Raw genomic sequence first — 25,160 nt, 5'->3', positions numbered from 1 at the left:
CCTGGGGAGATACTACTATTAGAGACATACCAGTGGACTTGCCTGTGTGGACAGGAGGAGACTTCTCCTTTTAGTCTGGAGAAGATGAGGCTGAGGTCTCCTTACTGGAGACCTCTCTCCCGCTACCTGAAAGGAAGTTGTGGGGAGATGTGGGACGGCCTCTTCTCCCTGATAACTAGCGATAGGGCAAGAGGGGCCGCGGCCCCGCGGGGGGCGGGCTGGGCCGGGCCTGGGCGGGCGGAGCGGTGGGCGCTGCCCCGGCGAGGGCCCGACTTGTGGTGCGGGCAGGAGCGGCCCGAGCGCGGCCCCGCTCTGCTCGTGTCCGCCTCCCGCCGGGCGCGGCAGGGCCCGATGGCGGCCGGGCTGGGGCCGCGGCTGCTGGCCTTGGCCTTGGCCTTGGGGCCGGCCGGTGAGCGGCGGGCGGGGAGGGCAGCGGGGCCGGGGCCGGGTCCGGTGTGTGCGGGAGAGGGAGGCTGTCGGGGTCGGGGACGCTTTGGGAGCAGCCCCGGCTGAGTGCCGAGGAGGGCAGTCGGGGCAGTGCCCCTGGCCAGGGGCTTTGTGGGGTGCAAGGGGGTTGGCGTTTCAGGCTGTGCTGTGCTGGAGTCGCTGGAGCTTCTCTAGAGCATCCTCCTCCGTCCGTGGGCACACCCTGCCCCACTCCCCGTGCTCTCCTTCTGCAGGCGTGTGTGCCGAATTGAGTCTGGTGGAGTCTGGCGGAGGTCTGCGAGCACCTGGAGAGTCCGTGCATCTCTCCTGCCAGGGATCCGGACTCAGCTTCGAAGATTATTATGTCCGGTGGTACCGTCGGGCACTTGGTGGCAGTCTCGAGTGGGTGTCCTACATTGACAGATATGGTAGCAAAATAGAATATAGCAAAGCGGTGGCGGGCAGAGCTACAGCCTCCCGTGACAATTCCCAGTCCAGGGCTTCTCTGTCCCTGCGTGCCCTGGTACCTCAGGACTCTGCCCACTACTTCTGTGCTGTTCACACAGGGACAGGAAATCCAGCTGAGCTTTAACAGAAACCTGCTTCTAGGGCCCCTCGCCTTCTCTAATTGTGCCCCTGCCATTTAGAACAGGGAGGAGCAGCAGAACTGTATTGAGCTGGTGAAGAGGGCAGAGAATTGCCTGCAGCTCAGCCCTTTGCCACTTTTCCTATAGGGGCGCATGGGATCAACAGCAGTGTCAGGGGCAAATGGCCAGGTCAGCTGGAGTGCAGCAAGAAGAGATGCACAGGCTTCCTCATGAAAGGAAGTGCCGAGTGCTGCTCTTGGGTCCTAACAACCCCGTTCCGTGGGATTGATGTCATCCGAAGGAACCACCAAGCACCTGCCGGAGCACCGCGCTCCTCCGCTGCCCCCGAGCTGCCCCGCGCCCCGCCCCGCGGCCGCCTCCTCCTCCGCCGAAGGGGCCGCGGCCCCGCGGGGGGCGGGCTGGGCCGGGCCTGGGCGGGCGGAGCGGTGGGCGCTGCCCCGGCGAGGGCCCGACTTGTGGTGCGGGCAGGAGCGGCCCGAGCGCGGCCCCGCTCTGCTCGTGTCCGCCTCCCGCCGGGCGCGGCAGGGCCCGATGGCGGCCGGGCTGGGGCCGCGGCTGCTGGCCTTGGCCTTGGCCTTGGCCTTGGCCTTGGGGCCGGCCGGTGAGCGGCGGGCGGGGAGGGCAGCGTGGCCGGGGCCGGGTCCGGTGTGTGCGGGAGAGGGAGGCTATCGGGGTCGGGGACGCTTTGGGAGCAGCCCCGGCTGAGCCCCGAGGAGGGCAGTCGGGGCAGTTCCCCTGGCCAGGGGCTTTGTGGGGTGCAAGGGGGTTGGCGTTTCAGGCTGTGCTGTGCTGGAGTCGCTGGAGCTTCTCTAGAGCATCCTCCTCCGTCCGTGGGCACACCCTGCCCCACTCCCCGTGCTCTCCTTCTGCAGGTGTGTGTGCTGAATTGATGCTGGTGGAGTCTGGTGGACGTCTTCGAGTACCCGGGGAATCCGTGCACCTCTCCTGCCGGGGATCTGACTTCAACTTTGAAATTTACAGTGTTCTGTGGTACCGTCAGGCACTTGGTGGCAGTCTTCAGTGGCTGTCCTATATTAGCCCTGACTCCTCATATATAAGATATGGCCCAGCAGTGAAGGGCCAAGCCACAGCCTCTCGAGACAATTCCAAGTCTAAGACAGGTCTGTCCCTGAATAACCTGCACCTCCAGGACTCAGCCCGCTATTTCTGTGCTGTTCACACAGGGACAGGAAATCTAGCTGAGCTTTAACTGAATCCTGCTTGCAGGGCTCTGGCCCTTGGCACTGGAGCTTAATCGAGTTGCACAGGTGTTTGTGGCAGCTCCCAGAGAGCCATTTTGTTACAACATACAGTTTTTAATCATTTGACTCTGAAAGACATGCTCTACCTGTTTCTGTCCCCAAGGAAGCTCTGACACTTCTGATTGCTGTCTTCCTGTGTCTCTTCCTCACGTTGCTGACGCATCACCTTTGGAAACAAGTTTCCCTGTTTCCATTGTTTCCTGGTAGGATGGGTGTTGTGTAGTTGCCCAACAGATAAGCCCTGGTCTGGTTTTAGGTATGGCTTGGTTAGATTCAGTCTAGCCCACAAGTATTGCTCTCTGAGGGGTGAACAGGGGAAAAGGAGAGAGTACAAAGGGTCCTTTGGGAGCTCACTATAAGAAAGTGGATGTCTGTAGTTTCTCATGGAAGACAATTCAGGAAAGACAAAATTTTCTTTTCCTCCAAAATGAGACATTTTTCACATCAGTGTCTTGTAGGCGTAACAAAGCAGTATTGCAACAAATCTAAGTTTATATTATTTCCAATTGGTTCTTTCCCTGATAACATGAAAGCCTGTGCACACATCTGAGTGCTTCATCCTATGGTCACATTCTGGGTTGTTTGTTGTTCATGGGCTTCTCTCACAGATCTGAGAATATAATGGGAGCAAGAGCTGCTGACCGTATGTGTTTACAGCCCCTGGATTCCACAGATCACAAGTAGAAGCCTGAGAAAATGATAGAGTGGATGAAGCAATTGCTTGAGCTCTCACTGCTTTTTCATCCTTGTCACCTGGGGCTGTAGGTGCCCTTTGCCAGGTGCAGAGGCCTCTGGGCCCATAGTAGGGAAGGTCACAAAGTCTCTCACACTTACCTGTCACATGTCTGGTGTACCTATAACTACACTTGGGGCTGGATCTGGCAGATTCCTGACAGAGACCTGCAGCATATAGTGCTACAATATTTTTTTGTGGGACTCCAATGCTTTGCTTCATCCTTCCAGACTGGAGTCACCAGGTCTGCAGGCTCCTCCAGGAACGGCCTTTCCCTGGAAGTGCTCTCACCAGCAGCTGCAGACACAGCCACCTGCAGCACCAGAGAGCTGGAAAATGGCACAGTGGCTGAATCATAGGCAGAAATGTAAAGGAGGGGGTTTAAATCCAGCCAGGTCTTTTGTGGTTGCCTTCAAGAAGCTTTTCAAGGCTCATAGAGGCTGGCTTTCCCAAAAGGGAAAAAAAGGTACTGCTGTAGCAGCAGAATCTTTCACAAGCTCACACAAAACCATGAACACATTGCTAACCTTCTTCACTCTCAGTCCCTCTCACAGTCAGAAGGCAACAAGGGAAGAGTTTGTTCAGAAGAAACACAATGAGTATCGTAGTACTGCATTTTTAACGTGGAAAGCCAGATCTGAATTGGTTCTTGAAAACCCATGTTGTTCGGGGAGTCCCAGAGTGGTGCAGCACCAGGAGCTGAGCTGAAGATCTTATTTTCCCTTGGATTTGAGTAGTCTCTTCCCTTTGTTTTTAGTTGTGGCTCCATGTACATACCTGCTCATGTGTGCACACTGAGGCCAGCAAGAATTTTTGTTGGGGACCCCAGCAAAGAGGGTATGGAGGGTGCCCTGGGCCAGAACAACAATCCAGTAGTCCATGGGTTTGAGGGGCTCTAGAGGACCTGGCATGTCCTGCCATGCTGGGACAGCCCCAAGTTGCTCAGGGCATCCTACACCACCCTAATCCTGCATCCCACTGTTTCATTGCCCACCCTCAAGTCCCCAGTGGGCTCCTCTGACCTATGCAACTCCCTTTTCCAGCCCTGTCCTAGATCCCTTCCCCAGGGAGCCAGGCTGTAGTACCTGGGAAAAGATGGAGTTGCAGGGGGATAGATTCAGACACTCTGTGGAGTTGGCAGTGTTCCCCTAAAGGTGGTATCAGTCAAAACCATGACACTTGGTCCACTTAGGTTTCCCGTACTATAGCTGCAAAGGTCCTAAGGGGGGTTCTGGGCTCCTGCTAAGCTGGAGCCGTGTTGTTGAGGCCATGTTGTTCTCTGGACCAGATTTACAAGGAGGGAGATGTCTATGGAGAAGGCTTCCCGTCACTTTAAGGGAGCAGTGGAGATTTCCTGGAACAGATTCACACTGCAGATTCAGAGAGGAAAAAAAAAAAGGATGAGGCAGCATATTTCTGTGATGCTAGACTCATACAGGAGCAGAACTGCAGCAGAGTGGAACAAATTTATGATCCAATTTATGACAAGTTATGATCCAGTAGTAGCTATACTGGGAAGTTCAGAGGCTGTATGGTGTACTGCAGGTTAACGTACTTTGCCTGGGCCTCCTATTTAGCATGGCCCTGTTTTTCCTCCACAGCCTAGCTGCAAAGGTACTGGGTCATGGAGATTTGCTGGGATAGCTTGCAGAAATACTGTAGGGGATGGATCAAAAGAAGGAGATGCATCAAAAGAAGTGCAGCTAGCAGGTCAAGGGAGGTGTTTTTCCCCTTCTACTCTGCTCTTGTGAGACCCCACTTGGAGTACAGTGTTCAGCTCTAGGGCCCCCAGCATAAGAAAGACATAGACCTGTTACAACAAGTCCAGAGGAGAGCCATGAAGATGATGAGATGGTTGAAGCACCTCTCATATGAATAAAGACAGAGAATTGGGGTTCAGCCTGGAGAAGAGAAGGCTCTGGGGAGACCTTTTAGTGGCCTTCCAGTACTTACAGGAGACCTATGGGAAAGGTGGAGAAGAACTCTTTATCAGGAAGTGCAATGGTAGGACAAGGGGGAATAGCTTTACCCTAAAAGAGAGTAGATTTAGATTAGACTTTAGGAAGAAATCTTTTACTATGAGAGTGGTAAGGCACTGGAACAGGTTGCCCAGAGAAGTTGTGGATGCCCACTCTCTGGAATTGTTCAAGGACAGGTTGGATGGGGCTTTGGGCAACCTGGTGTAGTGGAAGGTGTCTGCCCATGGCAGGGGGGTTGGCAGCAGGTGACCTTTAATGTCCCTTCCAATCCAAACCATTCTATGATTCTATGATTCCTCATTAGAAAAGAGAGACTGGGAAGGTGAGGAAAGGCAATTGCTCTTTCCATGACAGACTATCTGAAATGCATGGAGTTCTGCTTTGGGACACACAATGAGAGACCTGATAGCGTATGGGTCAGGATTAGAGAGCAGATCAGTGTGACTGATATAATGGGTGGCTATGACAGATCATCTGATCTGGGAGAAGAAGTAGATGAAGCCTTCTGCAGACAACTGGAAGAAGCCTCATGTTCACTGGCCCTGGTCTTCATAGGGACTTGAACCATGCCAGATATCTGCTGGAAGGAAAGCACAGGAGGGCACAAGCAATCCAAGCACTTTTCTAGAGCTTGCTGATGAAAATATTGTGACACAAGTGATAGAGGAGCTGGACCTCCTACTTCATCATGACAAAACAGGAAGTCAAGCAAAGGAGGTTAAAATCATGAGGAAGCAGCTCTTGAACAAGCTCAGAAACAGAAAGGAAATGTGCAAGAGGTTGAAGCAGAGGCAGGTGATCTGGGAGGGATTTAGACACCCTGTCTGATCATGCAGGGTTAGGGTTGGGAAAGCCAAAGCCTGTCTGGAGCTGATTATGGTGAGGCATGTGGGGTCATTTATCCCCAGTCTTTACCCTGATTACCACATTTGGCTCTGTGGAAGAATCATTGCCATGGATTAACCTAAGAGTCATTCAACACAGTAGAGTTCCTGTCAGGCCAATATCAATTGTCTCTCAAGAGCTATAAATACAGAGTAGATGCTTTTTTATTTCTTCTGTTACCACCTTCCTTTCTTGTAGCTGTTTGCAGCATATGGACTTTCCCAAGCAGGTATTAAAGATCCTACTTTAAATCACTGATTTTATCTGTTCACTCCCAAATGAAAGTTGTGACTTACTGTTTGGTCTTCTTAAATAACAATTTTCTTAAGATCACCTACACTGTCTACAGGAAACAAATGACCAGTAGCATTTCTGCCTTGGAAGATGGTTTGAATATATGGGATGGTTCTGTCCATAAAAGAACATAATGTCCAACTGTCCTGGTTTCAGTTAGGACAGAGTTAATTTTCCTCCTAGTAGCTGGTAGGGTGCTATGTTTTGGATTAGGATGAGAAGAGTGCTGATAACATGCTGATGTTTTAATTGTTGCAGAGCAGTGCTTACATCAAGCCAAGGACTTTTCAGCTTCTCGCTCTGTCCTGCCAGCGAGCAGGCTAGGGATGCAGCAGGAGCTGGGAGGGGACAGACCCAGGACAGCTGACCCAAACTGGCCAAAGGAATATTCCATACGATCTGACGTTATGCTAAACAATATCTAGTGGTGGCTAGCTGGGGTGGGGGGCTGGCTGCTTGAGGATAGGCTGGGCATCGGTCAGCAGGTGGTGAGCAATTGCATTGTGCATCACTTGTTTCGTACACATTATTATTAGTAATACTATTATTATTATTATTGTTGTTGTTATTATTATTATTTTCCTGTCTTACTAAACTGTCTTTATCTCAACTCACAGGCTTCACTTTCCTGTTTCTCTCCCCCATCCCAGAGAGGGAGGGGGGAGGGTGAGCAAACAGCTCTGTGGTGTTTAGCTGCTGGCCGGGTTAAACCCCAACACCAATGTATCCTTTAAGAGAGATGTCACCTTCTTGACAGCTGCATCCCAGAATCACCTCTCCTTCCAATGAGAGCCATGGACACAGCCTTTTATATATGTGTGATGAAATCAGGTAGATGTTCTGGGAGCTAAGCTCAGAGTGGGCTGTTCCCCAAAAAGGGAAATTGGATTAAAATGCACATGTTTAGTGGCTAAGAATTATTGTGTGCCAGGATAGTTTTTTCTCTAAAAATGCCTGTTAGACCTTTCGGCAAGTGCTGAAAGAACTCAAACAACTATTCCCTATACAAAATACATCTTCATCTGCTTAGGACACTCTTCTGGAGGAAGAGGCACTCCCTCTCTTCCCATTTCTTCTGACACAGAACTGAAGGAGAGGTCTTCAGTATCACCTTGTAGAAGACAATGGTCTAAGCATTCTCTCTAGCACCTCACTGTCAGTATTGGAATGCCTCCTGCAACTTTTTGGAGGGCATGCACCAGAACAAAGAAAGAAAAAACATAGGCAGAACTCAGCTTTTAAACCAAACAAACCCAAGCCCATGGCTTGCAGGAGACTGTAAAAGACAGATGTGTTTCTTTGGCTACCCAAAGGCCTGGCATGGGGAAGGGCTGTTTTACTATGTCTCAGATTTCAGTGGCAAGAAGGCTGCCTTGATACTATCTGGCAGCAAGTGAAGGGCGTGGGACAGGCACCTGTAGCTAACCGGGCCTGTCACTGGAGATCTTTACAACTTATCTTTGTCCTGCAGACAGTTCAAGAGACTGAAAGTATCACATCAGACAACTCAGCCATTTCCTGGGGAAGGTTGAGGCAAGAAGGAGAAACCAATTTGACACAATGAAGGAAAGTGTTGATGAACATACACATCTTGACAACAAAAAACATAGCAGCACTGGTATTAAAAACAGAGATTAAAAATGAGAAATACACTTTTGTATTTAGCAACAACAATAATGCTAATAAACAAATTGAGTAATACGACATGGAACCAGGCAGATTTGTGAACAGGTTGAAATACTATTTCCTTTTGTGTCTTAGAAATGGAATTGATTCAGAAACTGCTTCACAGTTGCAGATAGCCATTAAGCCAAATAATCAAAAACAGACTTTTTTTTTTTTTTTAAAGACAACTGTAATCATCCATGACTAGATGTTACGGACTCTCAAACTCAGCTAAAGTCACATAAAAGTAGTTAAGATGTCCAAAGTATAGACAATTCAGTAGCCAAGAAATCTATTTCACCATATCAGAAAAAGTGAGAAAAATTGGTGCATATAATCAGGAAAAAAAACACCTCCAGAAACATTTACAAAAATGGCACTGAAACAAGAAATATTATGGATCAAATACCTTAGTAAATAAACAACTTTAGCATATCCAGGCAAACAGAATCCATTAAAAAAGCATCAGTGAAAACAAAATAACTTCTGAAAAAAATGTGAATATGGACTCATTTTTTATTTGACCTGACAATAGGCTTTAGAAACATAAATGCTTTAAGGTCCAGAAAGACTTGGGAAATGTAGAATGAAATGTAATTGAAAAGAGTAGTCAGGCATTGGAACGGGTTGCCCAGGGAAGTGATGACATCACTGTCCCTGGGGGTATTCAAGGAAATGTTGGATGTGGTGCTTAGGGACATGGTTCAGTGGGTGACATTGGTAGTAGTGTGATAGTTGGACCAGATGATCCTGAAGGTCTTTTCCAACCTTAATGATTACATGATTCTATGATTAATGGGACTGGTGCAACTGGTCCCCAGATATTCTTTAAAATGTTTCACCCCAAATCTCATTATATTTGTTAAAAGATGAACCAGAAATAAAGTCTGTCAAGTGAGAAAAGCTCTAACAACTCAAAAGGAACAACATCATTTATGACAAGTATGGGCAATATGATAATCAGAGATTAATATTACTCTGCCAAAAAAGCAATGCTGACAGTATTGCTTTTAGAGTATAAAAATCTCTCTGCAACAGTTTTAGACTATTCAAAAGTATAACAGTAGAGAGAAAGAGGAAAATAAAATCCATCTATTCAAAGGACATGAAAAAGGAGAACACCTGGCTCTAAAAAAATAAAAAATCCAGCAACGAAACAACAGATGTTTTTGTAGAACGGTCTACCACTGTGTTGACTACGTACCACAGTGACTGAGGTAGACTGAACCGCTGCACACAAATTGGCTTATTCACTGACTTCTCTCAAATGCAGAAACATGGTGCCCTGCATAGTCTCTTTTTCTTCAGACAACTGTATTCACACACACAGATTTGATTCCCAGCATGACTCAAAGAGTGGGGAGACATTCTTATACACGCCTAGTTTCTATACAAAACCCTGACATTCACATCAGATCTCACATCTTGCATATGATGTGATTTTGGACATCTGCCTGTCAACTCAAGTTGATCAGGTAGGGATAGAACTACTGTATTTTAGGTGTTTCTATTTAATCTCAGCATTGTGTTCTCTTCTTTTTCTTAGATCCCATAGCAGGTAAGATTTGTTGACTCTCTTTTTTAGTAAAAATAGAGATCTTTTTAGCTCTGTATCCAAAAACATACAGAAGCAGAGGCATGAAGAATAGTACAAAAGCAGGAGACTACAAAGGATACTTCGCACTAGTAATCTTCCAGCTACCAGACATCAGAACAAGGGCTTTGAAACACATGCGCCTCCAATATATTTACTTGGGAATTCTGAAGATTGGGCTTACCTGTAAAGACAGACATAGAAGGCACCAAATGCCTCAGAATGCCTCAACCTTTTCACTTGCTTTTGTCTCCATCTCCCCTGCTCCTGTCAGCAGTGTGCCCATGTTTTCTCTAGTCCTTCTTTGGTTGATAATGTACCTATAGAAACTTTTTTGTTGCCCTCCATGTGGCTTACCAGAATCAGCTCCAGATGGGCTTTGGTTTTCCCGACCCTAATCCTGCATGATCAGGCAGGGTGTCTATATCCCTCCTAGATCACTTGCGCCTGCTTCTATCTCTTGCATATTTCATTTCTATTTCTGAGTTTGTTCTGGAGCTTCTTGTTCAATATTTTGTCCTCCTGCTACCTTTGCTTGATTTCCTGCTTTGTCAAGATGAACCATTTCTGAAGGGGGTGATCTCTGAAAATCAAGCAGCTTTCCTGGACCCCTCTTCTGTCCAGGACCATAACCCATAGGATTCTTCTAAGCAGATCCCCAAGGGTGTCAAATTCTGCTCTCCTGAAGTGTAGGGCTGTGGTTCTGCTTTTTGCATGTCTTCCTCCTCTCTGAGCTCAAACACTGTGTGATCACTGCAGCCAAGACTGCCACTGACCTTCACATCTACCACCAATTCTTCCTTGTTTGCAAGGATGAGGTCCAGCTCCTCTATCACCAGTGACATAATGTTTTCAACAGTAAGCTCTAGAAAAGTGCTGGAATGCTTGTGTCCTGCTGTGCTTTCCTTCCAGCAGACATTTGGCATGGTTCAAGTCCCCCATGAGAACCATGTGAACATGAAGCTTCTTCCAGTTGTCTGCAGAAGGCTTCATCTACTTCTTCTTCTGGATCAGATGATGTGTCATAGCCACCCATCATATCAGTCATGCTGATCTGCTCTCTAATTCTTACCCACATGCTATCATCTCTCTCATTGTGTGTCCCAAAGCAGAACCATGCATTTCAGATAGTCTGTCATGGAAAGAGCAATCCCCTCTCTGCACCTTCTCAGCCTGTCTTTCCTAATGAGCCTGTCTCCATCCCCTACAGTACTTCTGTAGCTTTCCCACCAAACCTCCATGATCCAAAAGCTTTGCAACCAGGCTGTGGAGGATAAACAGGGCCACGCTAAATAGGAGGCCCAGGCAGTGTATGGTAACCTAGACTTCAAGATGCATTTCGGTTCTTGAGTCATATGAACTATCCTACCCTGTCTCCGTGATCTCAGTGAGATCATAGCCCTGCAACTACGACCTGGGATTAAATTTATCTTTTTCTTTTCCTGGGTTTGCATGTATTATTGCCCAGGCACTTCAGAGGGGAACTCAGTCACACATGAAGACTTTCTTTTGCCCCAGGTTACTCAGATTATTGGCAAAGAAGCTTTTGGCCCATTTAGTCAGGTGGATCCCATCTCTTTCACACAGTCCTCGGTCCAATGGGTCTGATGGTCATAGAAACCAAGTCCCTGCTGCCACCAGCTCTCAGCCAGCAGGATCCACCCATTCCTCCTTCTCACTTCCTTCCTCCTCACCAATAGGATGAAATGGAAACCCCTGTGTCGTTGACCATCACCTCTCAAGCCATGTAGTCATGCTGGCTACTTTCCAGGACTCCTGGCAGTTTCATTAGTACTCACATGAAAGAGCAGCAGGGGTTAATAGTCTATAAGTCTTATAAGTTTTGACAGTGTCCCAGATCTGAGGCCTTGAAAGTAGTAAACCTCCCAAGATGACAGGTCAGTTGTCAGATGGGGGCTTACATCCTCTGGAGCTGGGAGCCTCCCACTACTGACACTCACCACTTTTTTCTGGTGCTCTTGTGTGATTCATGGCCTATGGGGACATACACCTCATTTCACAGAGTTCTATCTAGTTGTTTACTATGACGGTACTCAATCTATTCTGTAGTTGCAAATCTTCAGGTGGAGCAAGAGCATTCCTCCTAGTGACAGAAATCACAGCTCCCAGGCTTCATCATCACAGGAGTCTCCTTTTCCCAAACTGATGGACTCAGACAACCTGCTTCTCCTCTGTTAGAAGCTGGGAGTTGGGCTCTTGAAACTACAGGGTTTCTGTTTTCATCTCTGTAGGTCTCCTCACACAACTCCTCTTTTTGGTGACACAGATCTTCATCGACCACACATATTCTACAGGTTAGAAGACCACGACACCTTACTCTGGTCTTAACAGCTGCAATGTCAGCATCTTTCCACCATGGAGGGTGTTTCAAGGCTCATTCTACAAGCTTCCCATATGTAAGATGCCACCTCCATTTCTGTCAGAGGAAATATAAATAAGTTGCATTTCTTTAAGCCCTTGGAAGCATCATGGAAGATGGTGAGTTGAAGTCTCCATCATTACATATTGTTAATAAATCCTCAGTTTACCTCACAGTAAGAGAGGTGTGTATTTCAAACACTTCTCTTACATCTTTTTCTGTGATGAAAGAACATGCACACAGATCTTTGTGTGTACCAAGGGGTTACTATGTTAAGTATTACTTTGTCTGTTCTCTCATGTTTAAATTTATATTTTTGCATTACAAGACAGCTGTAGAAGGGACTTTTTTTTTTTCATTGTAACGTCTTGGACAATAGTGAAAAGGCATTTAATCGCCACACCTCTGATTCCTAGATGAGCTAAATAAAGAGCCACATGATTTTAAACCAGCCCAGAACAGACAGGTACATTCACACATAGCGTATGTTCCTCTGCTTATACTCTGTACAATTTTCTAGGTCTAGATAGTGCTAATGGTGCACGGCTTGATCATCCTGAAGGCTTTGATCAAGCTGTTACAAACAATTTATTCTGTGACAGCCACTCCTATAGGTACAGTATCTCTACCTAACAAAGAACAATAATTTTCTCTACTTTCTCATTTTACGTCAGAAAAGGATAAGACTTCCTAAGGCACCAAATGACCCCCAGACACCAACTCTAAGTGTCAGTATCAAACACGTCACCCTGCTGAGCAATGAAACCAAATTCAAGATGAAAAAGTAGACACCTTTCTGCAACCTAGAAGAATTTTCCAAAATGCTTTGAAATAGTACTAAAGATACTGTGTTTATTTTTTTCCTGCTTTCTCACAAGCTTAACTCCATGAGACTTTTCAGAAGTGTTATGTAATCCCAAAGTTCCCACTTTAAATTTTACCTTCCTTATCTTATTGTAGACTCTTTCTTGAAAGCCATACCATATTTCTTCATGTGGTATGTTAGTACAGAAACCACTCAAGAAGTCATGTGACTGTCAGTATAATCCAAAATTCTGCATAGAAAAAAGAGGCAGTTTTTGTAATGAAATATATCACAGTGTTTTGGGGTTGGAGTACCACAATGATATAAACAATATAGGGCCCTGTACAAAAACTGAAAGATGGAAAAATGGCTATATGTTTTTGAGAGAAAATTACATAAAAGTCTGAAATATGTCAGGAGACAAATCCAATGTTTTTTTCATATTTTCATTTATCCTGGAAAAATAAATCTCATGGAGTTGCCAAAACATGGAAGAAAGGGAGAACTTGGGATTTCTGTACTTGATCAAGGTATTTGAAATCATTGAACTATTCAATTATTGTTTGCTCCCTTCCAGGTTCAGAAGAAAGTGTGGATTAAAACACCCTCATGGGATTTTATACATGGATCAGTAGGGTACTTATCTGGCTTTTCTTCTCCTTTTTTTAAACCGACTTACAGATACAGCAAGGAAAGAGTTATTTATTGGACTAGGTATTAACGGTGTGATAACAGATAAGCTTGTATTTGGAAGTGGAACCACTCTCACAGTCGAACCAAGTAAGTACCATTATTTTTAAATCTAAAAATTGTGTTAAAGGGATCCAGTGGTTTGCGTTCACTGTAAGAATTTTCTGCTGTAATAATCCTGGAGCGTAGTCTCTCTTGCCAGGGTTTCAAACTGAGTCCTCATCTTGTATCTGCTTAGGAAGGCTTCACAGGAACAACTAGGTTACCTCTGTATATCACCATTAATCCATGATTCCCAAACACCTGGTGTGCATTAATTACTTAAGTTTAACATGTCATAATTCCCAGTCTGGATAGCATTCTGTCCCAGCTTTATTGTGAAGTGTCTTATCCTCATCAGTGCTTCAGTGGATTTTCACTGTCTCATTTTGAGTAGGGATGCATAACATAGTAAATAACTGACAGTAGAGACAGAGTTCGAGACAAGTCCCTAGCTCTCTAGTATGAAAAGTTTTTTTTTTTTTCCACTGTCACCATATTCACAGTGCTACCAGGTAAGTAATTCCATTAGCAGAGAAGGAAGGAGGTTAAATAACCTTGGGTTTAAATTTTCAGAGCTGCCTCACATCCAAGACCATGTGGAATGAATGAGATTTGGCAATTCACGCTTTGCAAATGCATGGGGGGGGGGGGGGGGGGAGGGGCGGGAAGATAGGGATCATAACAAGCCGTAGTTCTTCCTGACTTTGACTTTGTTTGGAATTTCATCATGTACAATAAAGATAGATGTCACCCCAGGCTTCTCTGAGGCAGTGTGAATGCTAGGGCACCAGGGGAATTTGATCTCTGTTATCCTAAACATCCAGGTGCATACCTTAAAACTTGTTACAATGCTTTCAGAGATTGTCATGGCTTTAAAATTCTGCAAAAATGTCCTGTGTCGCTTTGTATCCCTGAAGAGTCTAGCTCTCTTTCTCAAAGGAGATCATGAGGCTCTCTTAGGTGCTGTCTAATATCTATCCAGGTCAGGAGGCTATCTTGCTATGGAATAAATGCCTATTTTGGAACAATTAGATCCCACCGTAATTGCAAAGGAATAATGACATATAAATTCATTACTCTGAAGAAAGGTCTGTTCTTTCCAAACAACAAATCCTCAGCTGTAAATATAGAACCAGAAGACACTTCCAGATTTCATTATTCTATCATCAGCCTACATGTATTTAACTTTGCATTTGTCAACAAAAGAGGTAAAATCCACAGAGTATTTGGCAGGTAAAAACAACCAGCAAAACACAGACTGGCAGGTAGAAGTCTTAACAATGGTATTCTTGTTTCAGACATACACAGAAATGCTAATATGACAGTCTTGTCTCTCACGTAAAGGTTATATATGTTTCTTTTTTAAAAAGTTTAGCCAAATTTCTGTGACCTCTCATTATCAGCAAGTGCTGGTTAATGGCTCTTGTTTTCTAGGAAAAAGGACAAAAATTGTTCTCCAATACGTAGGCTTTTCAGAGTGTTGGTTCTACTGACAAGAAAAGATGTCTCTAATCAGCTGAAGGGAGCATATGAATCAATGACTCTAGCAAGATATTCTTGCTTTAGGGAAATTCTTACAATACATTACTCAATTTTTTAAATGTTTTCACTGAGTTTCCTACAATACGGGTTAGAGAACAAATCACTTGACAAAAGAAATATACTAGCCTTGTCTTCTCTACCCTGAAATACTTTTAAGTCATTCTTTCTCTGTTTTTCCTGTCTATCTATCATCTCAGACATATTGCTCCAAAATTATGTGAACCTTCAGTTGAGTGCAATTTTCGTGCTTTTCAGTGATTTTTTTTTTTCTAGCTGAGGGTAGGATGAAAATTCCAAAGCTGCACAAAGACTTTAGGATAAGATGCTTAACAGTAAAAGATAATAGGCCTTAAGAATCTAAGTCACTCAATGTCTATTGAAATATTTCATATGTTGAAGCCAATATTTCAAGAGTTCTGGCAGCCTGTCCCTTCTGTTGCTCATTTTGGATTTCTCTGGGAGATACTAGCAAGCATTTAAAGATGCTAAGAACAGACATACCTGATTACTTTGTTGTTTTGTTTTTTTTTTTTTGAGAATCCACAGACAAAACGTATGTAGAAAACATAGTATAGTATAGTATAGTATAGTATAATATAGTATAGTATAGTAGTATACTCAAAGCATGTTCTCCTCTTGAGCATTCAGTTAAGGTCAGATAAGGATTTTGGTTTTGGTTTTGTTTATTCTAGATAAAACTTTAATTAAGAAAACTAAGGCCTCTAACATTATCTTAACATTGTAAGATCAAAGAAAAAAAAGAACTATGACTTTTTGTACTAATAAAATGCCTCTTCCAGACTGTAATATAAAAAAATCTCCCCAAAGCAAGTAAGGTAGGAATTCGTGGATGTATTTTCAGGTAAAGCAAAATAATGGGACTCAGTTGAGACTGCTGGAGTTTGATAAAGAAATAATTCTTCTTTATTAATGATCATTGCACAGTGAACATTTGTTCTTGCTGAGGATCTGACCCAGTCAGTTATGCCAGAGGAGCTGTTTCCTGGCATACTGGTGGTCGTTTAGAAATATTGGAGATCAGAAAGCATGAAAAACCTTTAAAGATCTCAGATAATGGGGGAGTAGGTATGAGGGGGAAGCATAGGGCTAACAGTAGCTGGCAAAAACATTTTATAACACCTGGAAGGGAAATGCATGTGGGATGAATAACAAAATGAGTCTTTTTTGATTTACCCATTGTAATTGTGTGCTACTGCTCCTCTTATCTTCGGGAAGGGGACTCAACTGACCGTGGAGCCAAGTAGGTATTCTTTACTCATGAGCCTTTTCTGAGTTGTTCTTGTTTGGATTTTAACATTTTTCCGTTTCTTCTTCCTCCTAAAATTAAAGCAGAATTTCTCCCATGTGTTAGGATTTCTTTGCATGCTCCTTTGATATGCAGTTAGACAGTTTAAGTGTAAAAACACGCTTATTCATAGAAGTTCCCAAAGAATTTGGACTCCACAAGAGCAAGTGCAAGCTGAATTTGTTTGGGACCTAGTATCTACTCACTTATGCACTTTAATAAGCTTTCCATAGTCATTATTAGGTTTTACAGCCATGCTTTGAAGGGAACTAAAACTCCTGTGGAGGTTGACGATTAAGTTCCTAAGAATTTCTATTCTGTCAGGGTTAGAAAGACAGCACTAAGGGGGCAAAAGGATAATGTTATGCAAAAACATTAAAAGGAGTCTTAGACAATGTTTCTGTACTAATTTGATCTTCCTAAATGGTTCAGAGCTTGGGTTAAACTGAATAGGTTAAAGGAATTCAATGAAGATTTCAGTCCTCTTTGGAATCTGTTTGCTCTAGGTGTTGACAAGGATGGAGTTATGCCTATTTTCATTGGTAGAACCAACCCATGAAGTTAAGGTAGAATAATGCTTGGCTTGCACCTCAGTTCTTCAGTATTGGGACGTGAATAGTAGAGAAAGATAGTAAAAGCAGAGTACCTGTTCAAGAACTTGCAAAGATACCTTGTGAAGAACAAAATGTTAGACTTGAAGAAAGCAGAATGCAACACAGTTGCCATGCAGAATGCAAAGCCTAATAGACCTCTCTTTAGCAAAGACAGCCATCAGGATGCACTTGTCAAATTGGACTTACCCTATTCTAAATATATATATATATATATTAACGCCTGGTAGCCTTTGATAAGCTGAGCTCTTCTGGTCAAGGAGGCATAGTAGATGAATCCCTTCAGTTTCATGTTTTTATTATAATTCATGTTAGAATCATAAAATCATAGAATCATGGAGAAGACTGAGAGGGGGTCTAATCAATGTATACAAATATCTGAAAGGAGGGTGCCAGGAGGATGGGGCCAGACTCTTTTCAGTGGTGCCCAGCCACAAGACAAGAGGCAATGGGCACAAACTGAAACACATGAAGTTCCAGATGAATATGAGGAAACATTACTGCAAGGGTGACAGAGCACTGGAACAGGTCACCCAGAGAGGTTGCGGAGTCTCCTTCCTTGGAGATATTCAAAACCTGCCTGGATGCAACCCTGTGCAATGTGCTCTAAATGACCCTGCTTGGCAGGGGGTTGGACCAGACGATCTCTGGAGGTTCCTTTCAACCTCAACCATTCTGTGATTCTGTGATTTCAACTGGAAAAGATCTCTTAAGAGCATATAGTCTAACCTTTAACCTGGCATTGCCAAGCCAAATCCATGTTGCCAATCTTGTCCTGACATTAGTTTGTGGAGTAACCCTAGTTGCTCCATGTATAACCCGAAGGCAAATATAGTTTAAAAATCATTATGATAATTGACACTAAATAATTTTGAGAGACAATCTCTTTCCTGAATAAAACTTCCACTTCAAGTTTAAGCAATCTTATTTCATTACTTTTATGTCTTATAAGAAATTCCCAGAGAAGGCTGCTACTGTGTAGTTGAAAATCAGGTTTTTGCAGTTATTAAGTCTTTGGCTTTCATTCTTTGTTGCTCAGAATTTGAATTTAACTACTAAAATATTTCAAAGCTAAAAAAAAACAAACAAACCAAAAACAAAAACTTTTGAAAGTTTCAGAGCAATTCTGCTGAAAGGCACAGGAGAGGGCTAGGATATCAAATCCTGTGAACATTTGTCATCACCTTTTAGGTTCTTTCAAAACTCCAGTTCTAGGGCATATATTTTGTACCTTGATGTTTGTTAATATCTTAATCCTAAAGAGCTACCACTGAAGGTTAGTACACTATTGTAAGTAAGATTGTAAGAAGATTTGTTCATGGGCATCAAGTTTATAGGCCTCAGGGTGTTCTGCTCAAACCAGTTTATTATGTTAATTTTGCATTATACTTCTAACTGCTCCTGAAGCTGTGGGACTAACAATATAGCACAGTGCACAGATGAGAAAAGTCACACTTTTTGAAACAGGTACAGAAGTTTTTCTTGAACCAAGTACCGATCATAGTATTTTTCCAGTGTCTCTAGACTGGATTGGAATGATTTACACCTGTACGATGTCTAGTGGGGAAAATCTCCCCCACAATTTAAAGTGCTTGACCTTATCACAAATTCCTGAAAAAGTAGAGATAAGTGATTCAGAGACTTCTGATTACTTGTCTCCTAATTTGATGCCTTAGAGACAAATAACCTTCCTGTATCTGTGCATTTGTTAATGAAAAGATCAACCTTGTTCTCCACTCCAGCAACAGCACTTAATTTCTGCAAGCAATGCCCCTCATTGGAGTAACCTTGCACAACGGTGACGTAACAAACTGACTTCTCTCTTTGCCTTACCACTCTTGCTATGGTTAGACCTTTTAGCCACATCAGAAGAAGACTTTGGGGAGGGGAGAGTGAGTAAAGGAAAAACAGTTATTCCCTTATGTCTCAGGGATATACAGGACTGTCTTTGATAGATGTGTTATTTTTAGTAATTAAGTTGTCGAGTAAGCAGAATAATTTGTCTCTTGGAGCTGCATCCTTCAAAGTTCTCTTCTCATTTTCTGCTGCCTTACAAACTGAAGAATTCACATGCAGGCATGAGTTCTAGCAAAAGGAAGCTTAGGATCCCATGGAATTAAAGCTTCTATGGAAAACCTACCCGTATATATCCTTTCTGTATTTTATCTGTTCTTTTGGAATAAGCAGAAAGACAAAATGGACCAAAAAAGGCAGTTAGTCATTGTTAATTCCAGGAATTAGTCAATGGAGGAGTGTACATGAATTGCAGGTGACTTAGCTCTCAGGCAAGATTGCAATAAAATCAAATCATGCCCAAACAATACTTACTTCTTTTTTTTTTTTTTCTTTTCTTTTTTTTTTTTTTTAAACAGGCAATCAGAAAGATTCTGACCCAGAAGTCATTCTGATAAAATCAAAGCTACTTGAAGAAGGTGGCAGTACTGGGAAAGCAGCTTGTTTGGCAAGGAATTTCTATCCAAAGAATATCAATTTGAACATGTTACCTGCTGAAGTCATATATGAACAGAATACACCTATTGTGACACCAGAAGGGACATACGATACTATTAAAGTGGTCAATGTGACAAAAGCCTCAGAAGTATCCTGCACGGCCAACTTCAAGGGCAATTTTTTTCCAGCCAATGCAACATCATCAGGTACAAATTTGTGGTACAATTGCAACTTATTTCTGGAGGCAGTGTCTTCCAAGACTTGCTATTTTTCCTGCTTATAAGCATGCCAACTGGCTAACCAGCAGAAATGGGAAAGACATCTAGGTACTTAAGCAGGTAGAGCTGAAAGGTATTTAAAGCTCCTTAAGTAAATGGTCTTAACTTTTAATAGTTTAAGAACCTGAAGTTGCTCTTTTAATTTTTTTTTTTTTTAAAAAGACACTTTTTTTTTTTTTTTTAAATTTATATTAACTTATGACTAAATACTTCAACATATAGCAGAAACTTCCTAGAACACAGTTTGGAATAGCTTTTCTAAAATCAACAAGAAGTAAAAATGTTTTTATTTTTTTTCTTAAACAACCTTTTACATTTTTGTATTACTTTTCCCATCATGCAGCTCATTCAAAAAAAGTAATAACAAAGCAACTCAAAAATTTATTTCATGCAGCTGTACTGAGATTGGTTTTCCTCAAATTAATATTAGTGACCTGCCTGCTGAGCCTCAGACTGTACCACTCACCTGATCCTGTGGGAAAAGTAATATGAACACTGCCTTTAATCCTTCTTACAAGTCAGATTTTGTTTATAATGTCTTTTCTTTATCATGCTACAGAAAAGGTGGTTGAAGAACCAACAACAAATGTTTGCAACACAACAGACACCTCTTCAAAAGGTTAGTTAACTAAAGGGATTATAAAAATATGTTACTATGTTGGGGATAAAAGCCTGGAAATGTATTTTCTCAGGGACAGAGAAATCAGAATACTATGTATTCATTGTATTCATTAAACATAACCTGCTTTTTCTGGGTAACTATTTTAGTAACAGACAAGTTTTGTTATAGTTACAAAGTACCAGGAGGAAAAAAAACAGTGGTCAATGGCTCTATGTCCAGGTGGAGGTCAGTGACGAACGGTGTCCCTCAGGAGTGTGTCTTGGGACAGGTGTTATTTAATATCTTCATCAATGATATAGATGATAGGATTGAGTGCATCCTCAGCAAGTTTGCAGATGACACCAAGCTGAGTGGAACAGTTGGTACAACAGAAGGAAGAGATTCCATCCAAAGGGACTTGGGCGAGCTTGAGAAGTGGGCCCATGATAACCTAATGAAGTTTAACAAGTCCAAGTGCAAGGTGCTGCACCTGGGCCAGTGCAATCCCAGACAGGAGTACAGACTGGGAGAAGAACTCATTGAGAGCAGCCCTGAGGAGAGAGACTTAAGGGTTCTGGTGGATGAAAGGTTTAACATGAGCCAGCAGTGCGCGCTTGCAGCCCAGAATGCCAACTGCATCCTGGGCTGCATCAAAAGAGGAGTGGCCAGCAGGTCAAGGGAAATGATTGCTCCCCTCTACTTTGCCCTCATGAGGCCCCACCTGGAGTACTGTATCCGGTTCTGGGGCCCCCACCATTAAGGAAGATGTGGACTTGTAGGGCGAGTCCAGAGGAGGGCCACAAATATTATCAGAGGGCTGGAGCACCTCTCCTATGAAGAAAGGCTGAGAGAGCTGGGGAAGTTCAGTCTGCAGAAGAGAAGGCTCCAGGGTGACCTTATTGTGACCTTTCAGTACTTAAACGGGTCTTATAAAAAGGATGGAGAAGGACTCTTTATTCAGGTAGATAACGATAGGACAAGGGGGAATGGTCTCATCTAAATCTATCCTCTTTTAGTTTTAGACATCAGGTGGAAGTTCTTTACTGTAAGAGTAGTGAGGCATTGGAAAAGGTTGCCAAGAGATGTTGTGGATGCCCCATCCCTGGAGGTGTTCAAGGCCAGGCTGGATGAGGCCTTGGCCAACCTGATCTAGCAGGCAGGTTGGGGTTCGACGATCTTTAAGATCCCTTCCCATCCAAACCACTCTACGATTCTATGAAAATCCAATATAGACAGACATTCTCTGCCTTTGTTGTTGCCACGTTTCTCCGTCGTCTTTTCTTTTACTGCCATTTCTCTCCTTGACACTATTGCCTGTGTTTTTTTCCACTTTCCACCAATGTCATGACATCCCACTCTAGATCATGATCTCTCCTATCTTTTCTCTCTCACTAAGGAGATATCAAAACAGAGAAAACAAACATGCTGTCCATGGCTGTGTTGGGTTTACGAGTCCTGCTGGCAAAAAGTATCGCCTTCAATACACTCATGAGCATCAAGTTGTTTCTTTTCTGAGGTAAGGAAATGCATTGGTTCATCTGCGGAAAAATTGGAAGCATGTGCCAGTAATGACTACTTGGGTTTGTGTACTTCTCAAACCTCACAAGGAGTGACATCTGTTCATCTACTCCTGTTTCCATTAATAAATGTTGTAGGTTTATGGAAACAAGCAAACAACAAACAAACAAGCAAACAACAACAACAAAAACAACCAACCAAACAAAAAACCACTGCCTTTTCATGAATCCATAGCTCAGTTCTAGGTTGCTGGTCCCCAGATTTGCTTTGCAGCAAGCTTGCTTTGACAGAACATATCAGGTTTTATCCAAAATGCTTAAGAAATATCTTAATGACTGTTTCATCTGGCAGAACATGAGGGCTAGAGAAAAGTCAAGATGAATAAGGAATCAAAAGCCAGGCTTCCAAAACACAATCATGTGAAGAGGTAGCAGGAAAGAGGAGGAGGGAGAATTTTTAAATTAATATAACCAAAAGTGGCACAAAAGACTATCCAGATTAAGCTTTGTAAATCTGCCTATCTTGATCTAACAGCAATCAAACAGTGGCACATACACCCATATGCATTAAATATAATTTAAAACATACTCTTATTTTCCAGTCAAAGAGGAATCAAGGCAGCAGAAAGCTGAGAAACAGCAGGAGAGAGCAGTTACCAGCAGTACAATTTGAAGAGATGATGTTAAATCTGTTGACAACAACCATCTAGAACACAGCACAGCACCATCTCCTTAAGACATTTCAGAGTGTGGACTCCTGCCTAGATAGTTTATATAATTTTTAGAGTTGTAATTGCTTTTGCTATTTCTTGTTTTCTGTGAGCAGAGAAAAGTATTTTTCCTCATCTGTCAGCTAAGTAGAAATTGATCCTTCCACTTTTCTATCCTTTGCATGCAAGCATCCAACCTGCTTTGACAGTTTTGAAAAAAAATTGAAACCTCAATATCGATATATGAACTTTTAAAAATACCTTTTTACAGCAATGTTGCATTATTCTGTAGAACTGATATTTTACTTCTGAGAGAGGCACAGTAGGTGTTATTTATATATATATATATTTTAAGATACCTTTAATAACCATAATTTTCTAGTATAGATGAGAAGAGCTGCGTTGGATCTGAAGGGATGCACTTCAACCAGATAATATTCAACTGTAGTAACATTTTTATTTACATTTCTTTGTTAAATTTGAATCTTTTCTGCAAAGTGTATGGCATCTGCATTTTATGTTACTGTGGCGATTATCAAAATAAAATTTTATTACATCAAAATGCTGTGGTTTGTGCTTGCTTTTTCATCTGAACTTGTAATAGAGATTGCTGAAAACCATTTCTAATGACCAGTGAGATTAGAAATGCATTGTTCATAACCTAAATTTACTGTTGACTGAATTTGTCTTTTCTAGGGTTTGCACAGGGACGTGGAGGGGCTCTTTGACTCATTAAAGAGATACAGAAGGGGTCACGAAGCTTAGACTTAGGGGATTTGAATGACATTTTGTCTTTCAGATCACTTTAAAGAGAACCCAGCATGATATTCTGGATCACAGCAAAGAGAGATATATGTCTAAGGAAAAATCAATTAAGAGGCAGGTTGATAGGAGCATGAGGAAGAAAAATATAGGTATCAGAAGAGATGAGAGCATGTTTTTTTTTTCACTCATTAATACTAGGAAGGGGCCAACAGGAAATAACATATGATGGTTTGATGGAGTGATACAGTTTCTACAGCAACTTGATTATTAGTCAAAAAGACCCCCAACACACACATTCCCCAACTCGTCTTGCCCTCAGAAGCAACGGGCAGGATGCTGTGGTTAACACCGATGACTAACTTGCAAGATGCAAGGCGAACTCCCCCTTGTTTCGAAAAACAGGTTAACCACATCCTGAAGGGAAAATAAAATTTTTCAGATACTGTCTGAGTTACTGCTGGCTTCAAGACAGACTCTACAAAAAGTGCATAATAAGGTCCATTTAATTAAACCTCGTCGGGTTAGTCTCTCAGACCCTGCAAACCCCTAGATGAAAACTCTCACCCTACCCAGAAGATGAGTGAAGTTTGCACAGCAAATCCAAAACCAGTCATTTTTTAAAATTATTTTTTAATCCCTTCCTCCCCCATAATGTAAAATAGAAGCACTTGCTTGTTCATATTTTTATCCTGATTTTCTGATGACACCCTCTACCTTTTTGTGTTGCACTCCACATCATACATTTTCCCAATCTCTCAGGCAAGACTATGACTGGGAATACTATTTCTGGTTCTCTGTGCAGATCAAGGAATATCATTTTCCTGAGTAGTCTTTGGTTGCGCCTGAGAGCTTTGACTGAATGAAAATCTTGTAGCAGTGCACAAGCAAAGAATGGGATCTACAGATGTCTAACTACTGAATGACATAGCACTCATTCATACAGAAATATATCAGCCAGATAAATACATCAGTCACTATTGTTTTAAATAACTATTCACAAAGTTACAGGACACCAGAGCCCTCATTTCCATCATGAAGACATACATGACCTGTGTGATACACTTGTAGTCAGCTATTTCACATTTCTCTGTGCACCACTGGCAAACAAATCAGAGGGGAACACTTAACCCCTCACTAATCTTCCAAAATATCAGTTGCCCAAGAAGCTGTTATCTAGGTCTCAGTCAAATGGAGAGAAACTTCTGTCTTTGAGATGATGGTTTGAATCTCCAGCTCCGTGAATTGTGAGGTGGAAGTACTCATCCCTCAGACTCTTACCACAGTCTATCACTCATCCATAGTGACTACAGTTAGCTTTCATTGGAGTAATCTAGACTAGTGACCAGGCCTATAACTCCCCTGAGACTGCTTTTCAGGTCAGACTACATGAAATAAGAGGACTGGGTCACAGCTGTCCAGTATGATGTTTCTGAGACATGGTACCAAGGGTGGATATTGAAGACAATCAGAGGCAACCCAGCTACCTTACTGTAGTAAAACCTGGTGCAATCTGTTTTTCTCATTTCCTCTGGAGAAAAAAAAAATGTTGGCCTTCTTCTGGAAGGAAGGGATTAGCTTCCTTTGGGAAGAAGTAGACTGTGCTGGCTTACATTAACTGAGGACAAAAGAGAAAAAGGGAACAAACTGCTTAAACTGCTTTAACTCCTTTAACTGCTTTAACTGTTTTATCTGCCCATGGGGAAAAGAGAGGTATCTGTACCCAGTGAAGAATTCTGGCACCAGCCATTGTATAGAGAAGAAAGATAATGGGAAAAGCAATACCTTATTAGACCACACAATACAGGTGGAAGAAGCAGATATATATGCAGACACAAAACTCCTCTTCAGCTCTTAAACTTCTATGAATCTTCTTCTAGGTAGATTGTGCTGGATCTTTTATCAGGAACATGTCCCCTCTCAGAAGCTGTCTAGGTCTAGTTATGGTATGGGATATCCCTTTGGCCAGTTTGGGTCAGCTGTCATGTCTGTGTCTTCTCTCAGCTTCTTGTGCATTCC

At 42.9% G+C, this 25,160-nt stretch overlaps 2 protein-coding genes across 2 annotated transcripts in view; both read left to right on the top strand.

Annotated features, from left to right (window-relative positions):
• The window catches only part of LOC118258863 (T cell receptor alpha chain MC.7.G5-like), a 237,563-nt gene that overhangs the window by 152,876 nt on the left and 59,527 nt on the right, over positions 1-25,160 (top strand).
• On the top strand, positions 1,566-22,937 carry LOC118258864 (Ig heavy chain Mem5-like). The gene is made up of 7 exons (XM_050715493.1): positions 1,566-1,635; positions 1,907-2,233; positions 16,113-16,166; positions 19,195-19,479; positions 20,111-20,170; positions 21,549-21,668; positions 22,272-22,937. The coding sequence occupies exons 1-6, from the start codon at positions 1,566-1,568 to the stop codon at positions 21,665-21,667; spliced, it is 915 nt and encodes a 304-aa protein (XP_050571450.1). The 3' UTR covers position 21,668; positions 22,272-22,937.

The sequence above is a fragment of the Cygnus atratus genome, chromosome 25 (genome assembly GCF_013377495.2).
Source record: "Cygnus atratus isolate AKBS03 ecotype Queensland, Australia chromosome 25, CAtr_DNAZoo_HiC_assembly, whole genome shotgun sequence".
NCBI lineage: Eukaryota > Metazoa > Chordata > Aves > Anseriformes > Anatidae > Cygnus > Cygnus atratus.
Note: the sequence above shows the minus strand (reverse complement) of the source record. Positions and strands in the feature narration are given on the sequence as shown.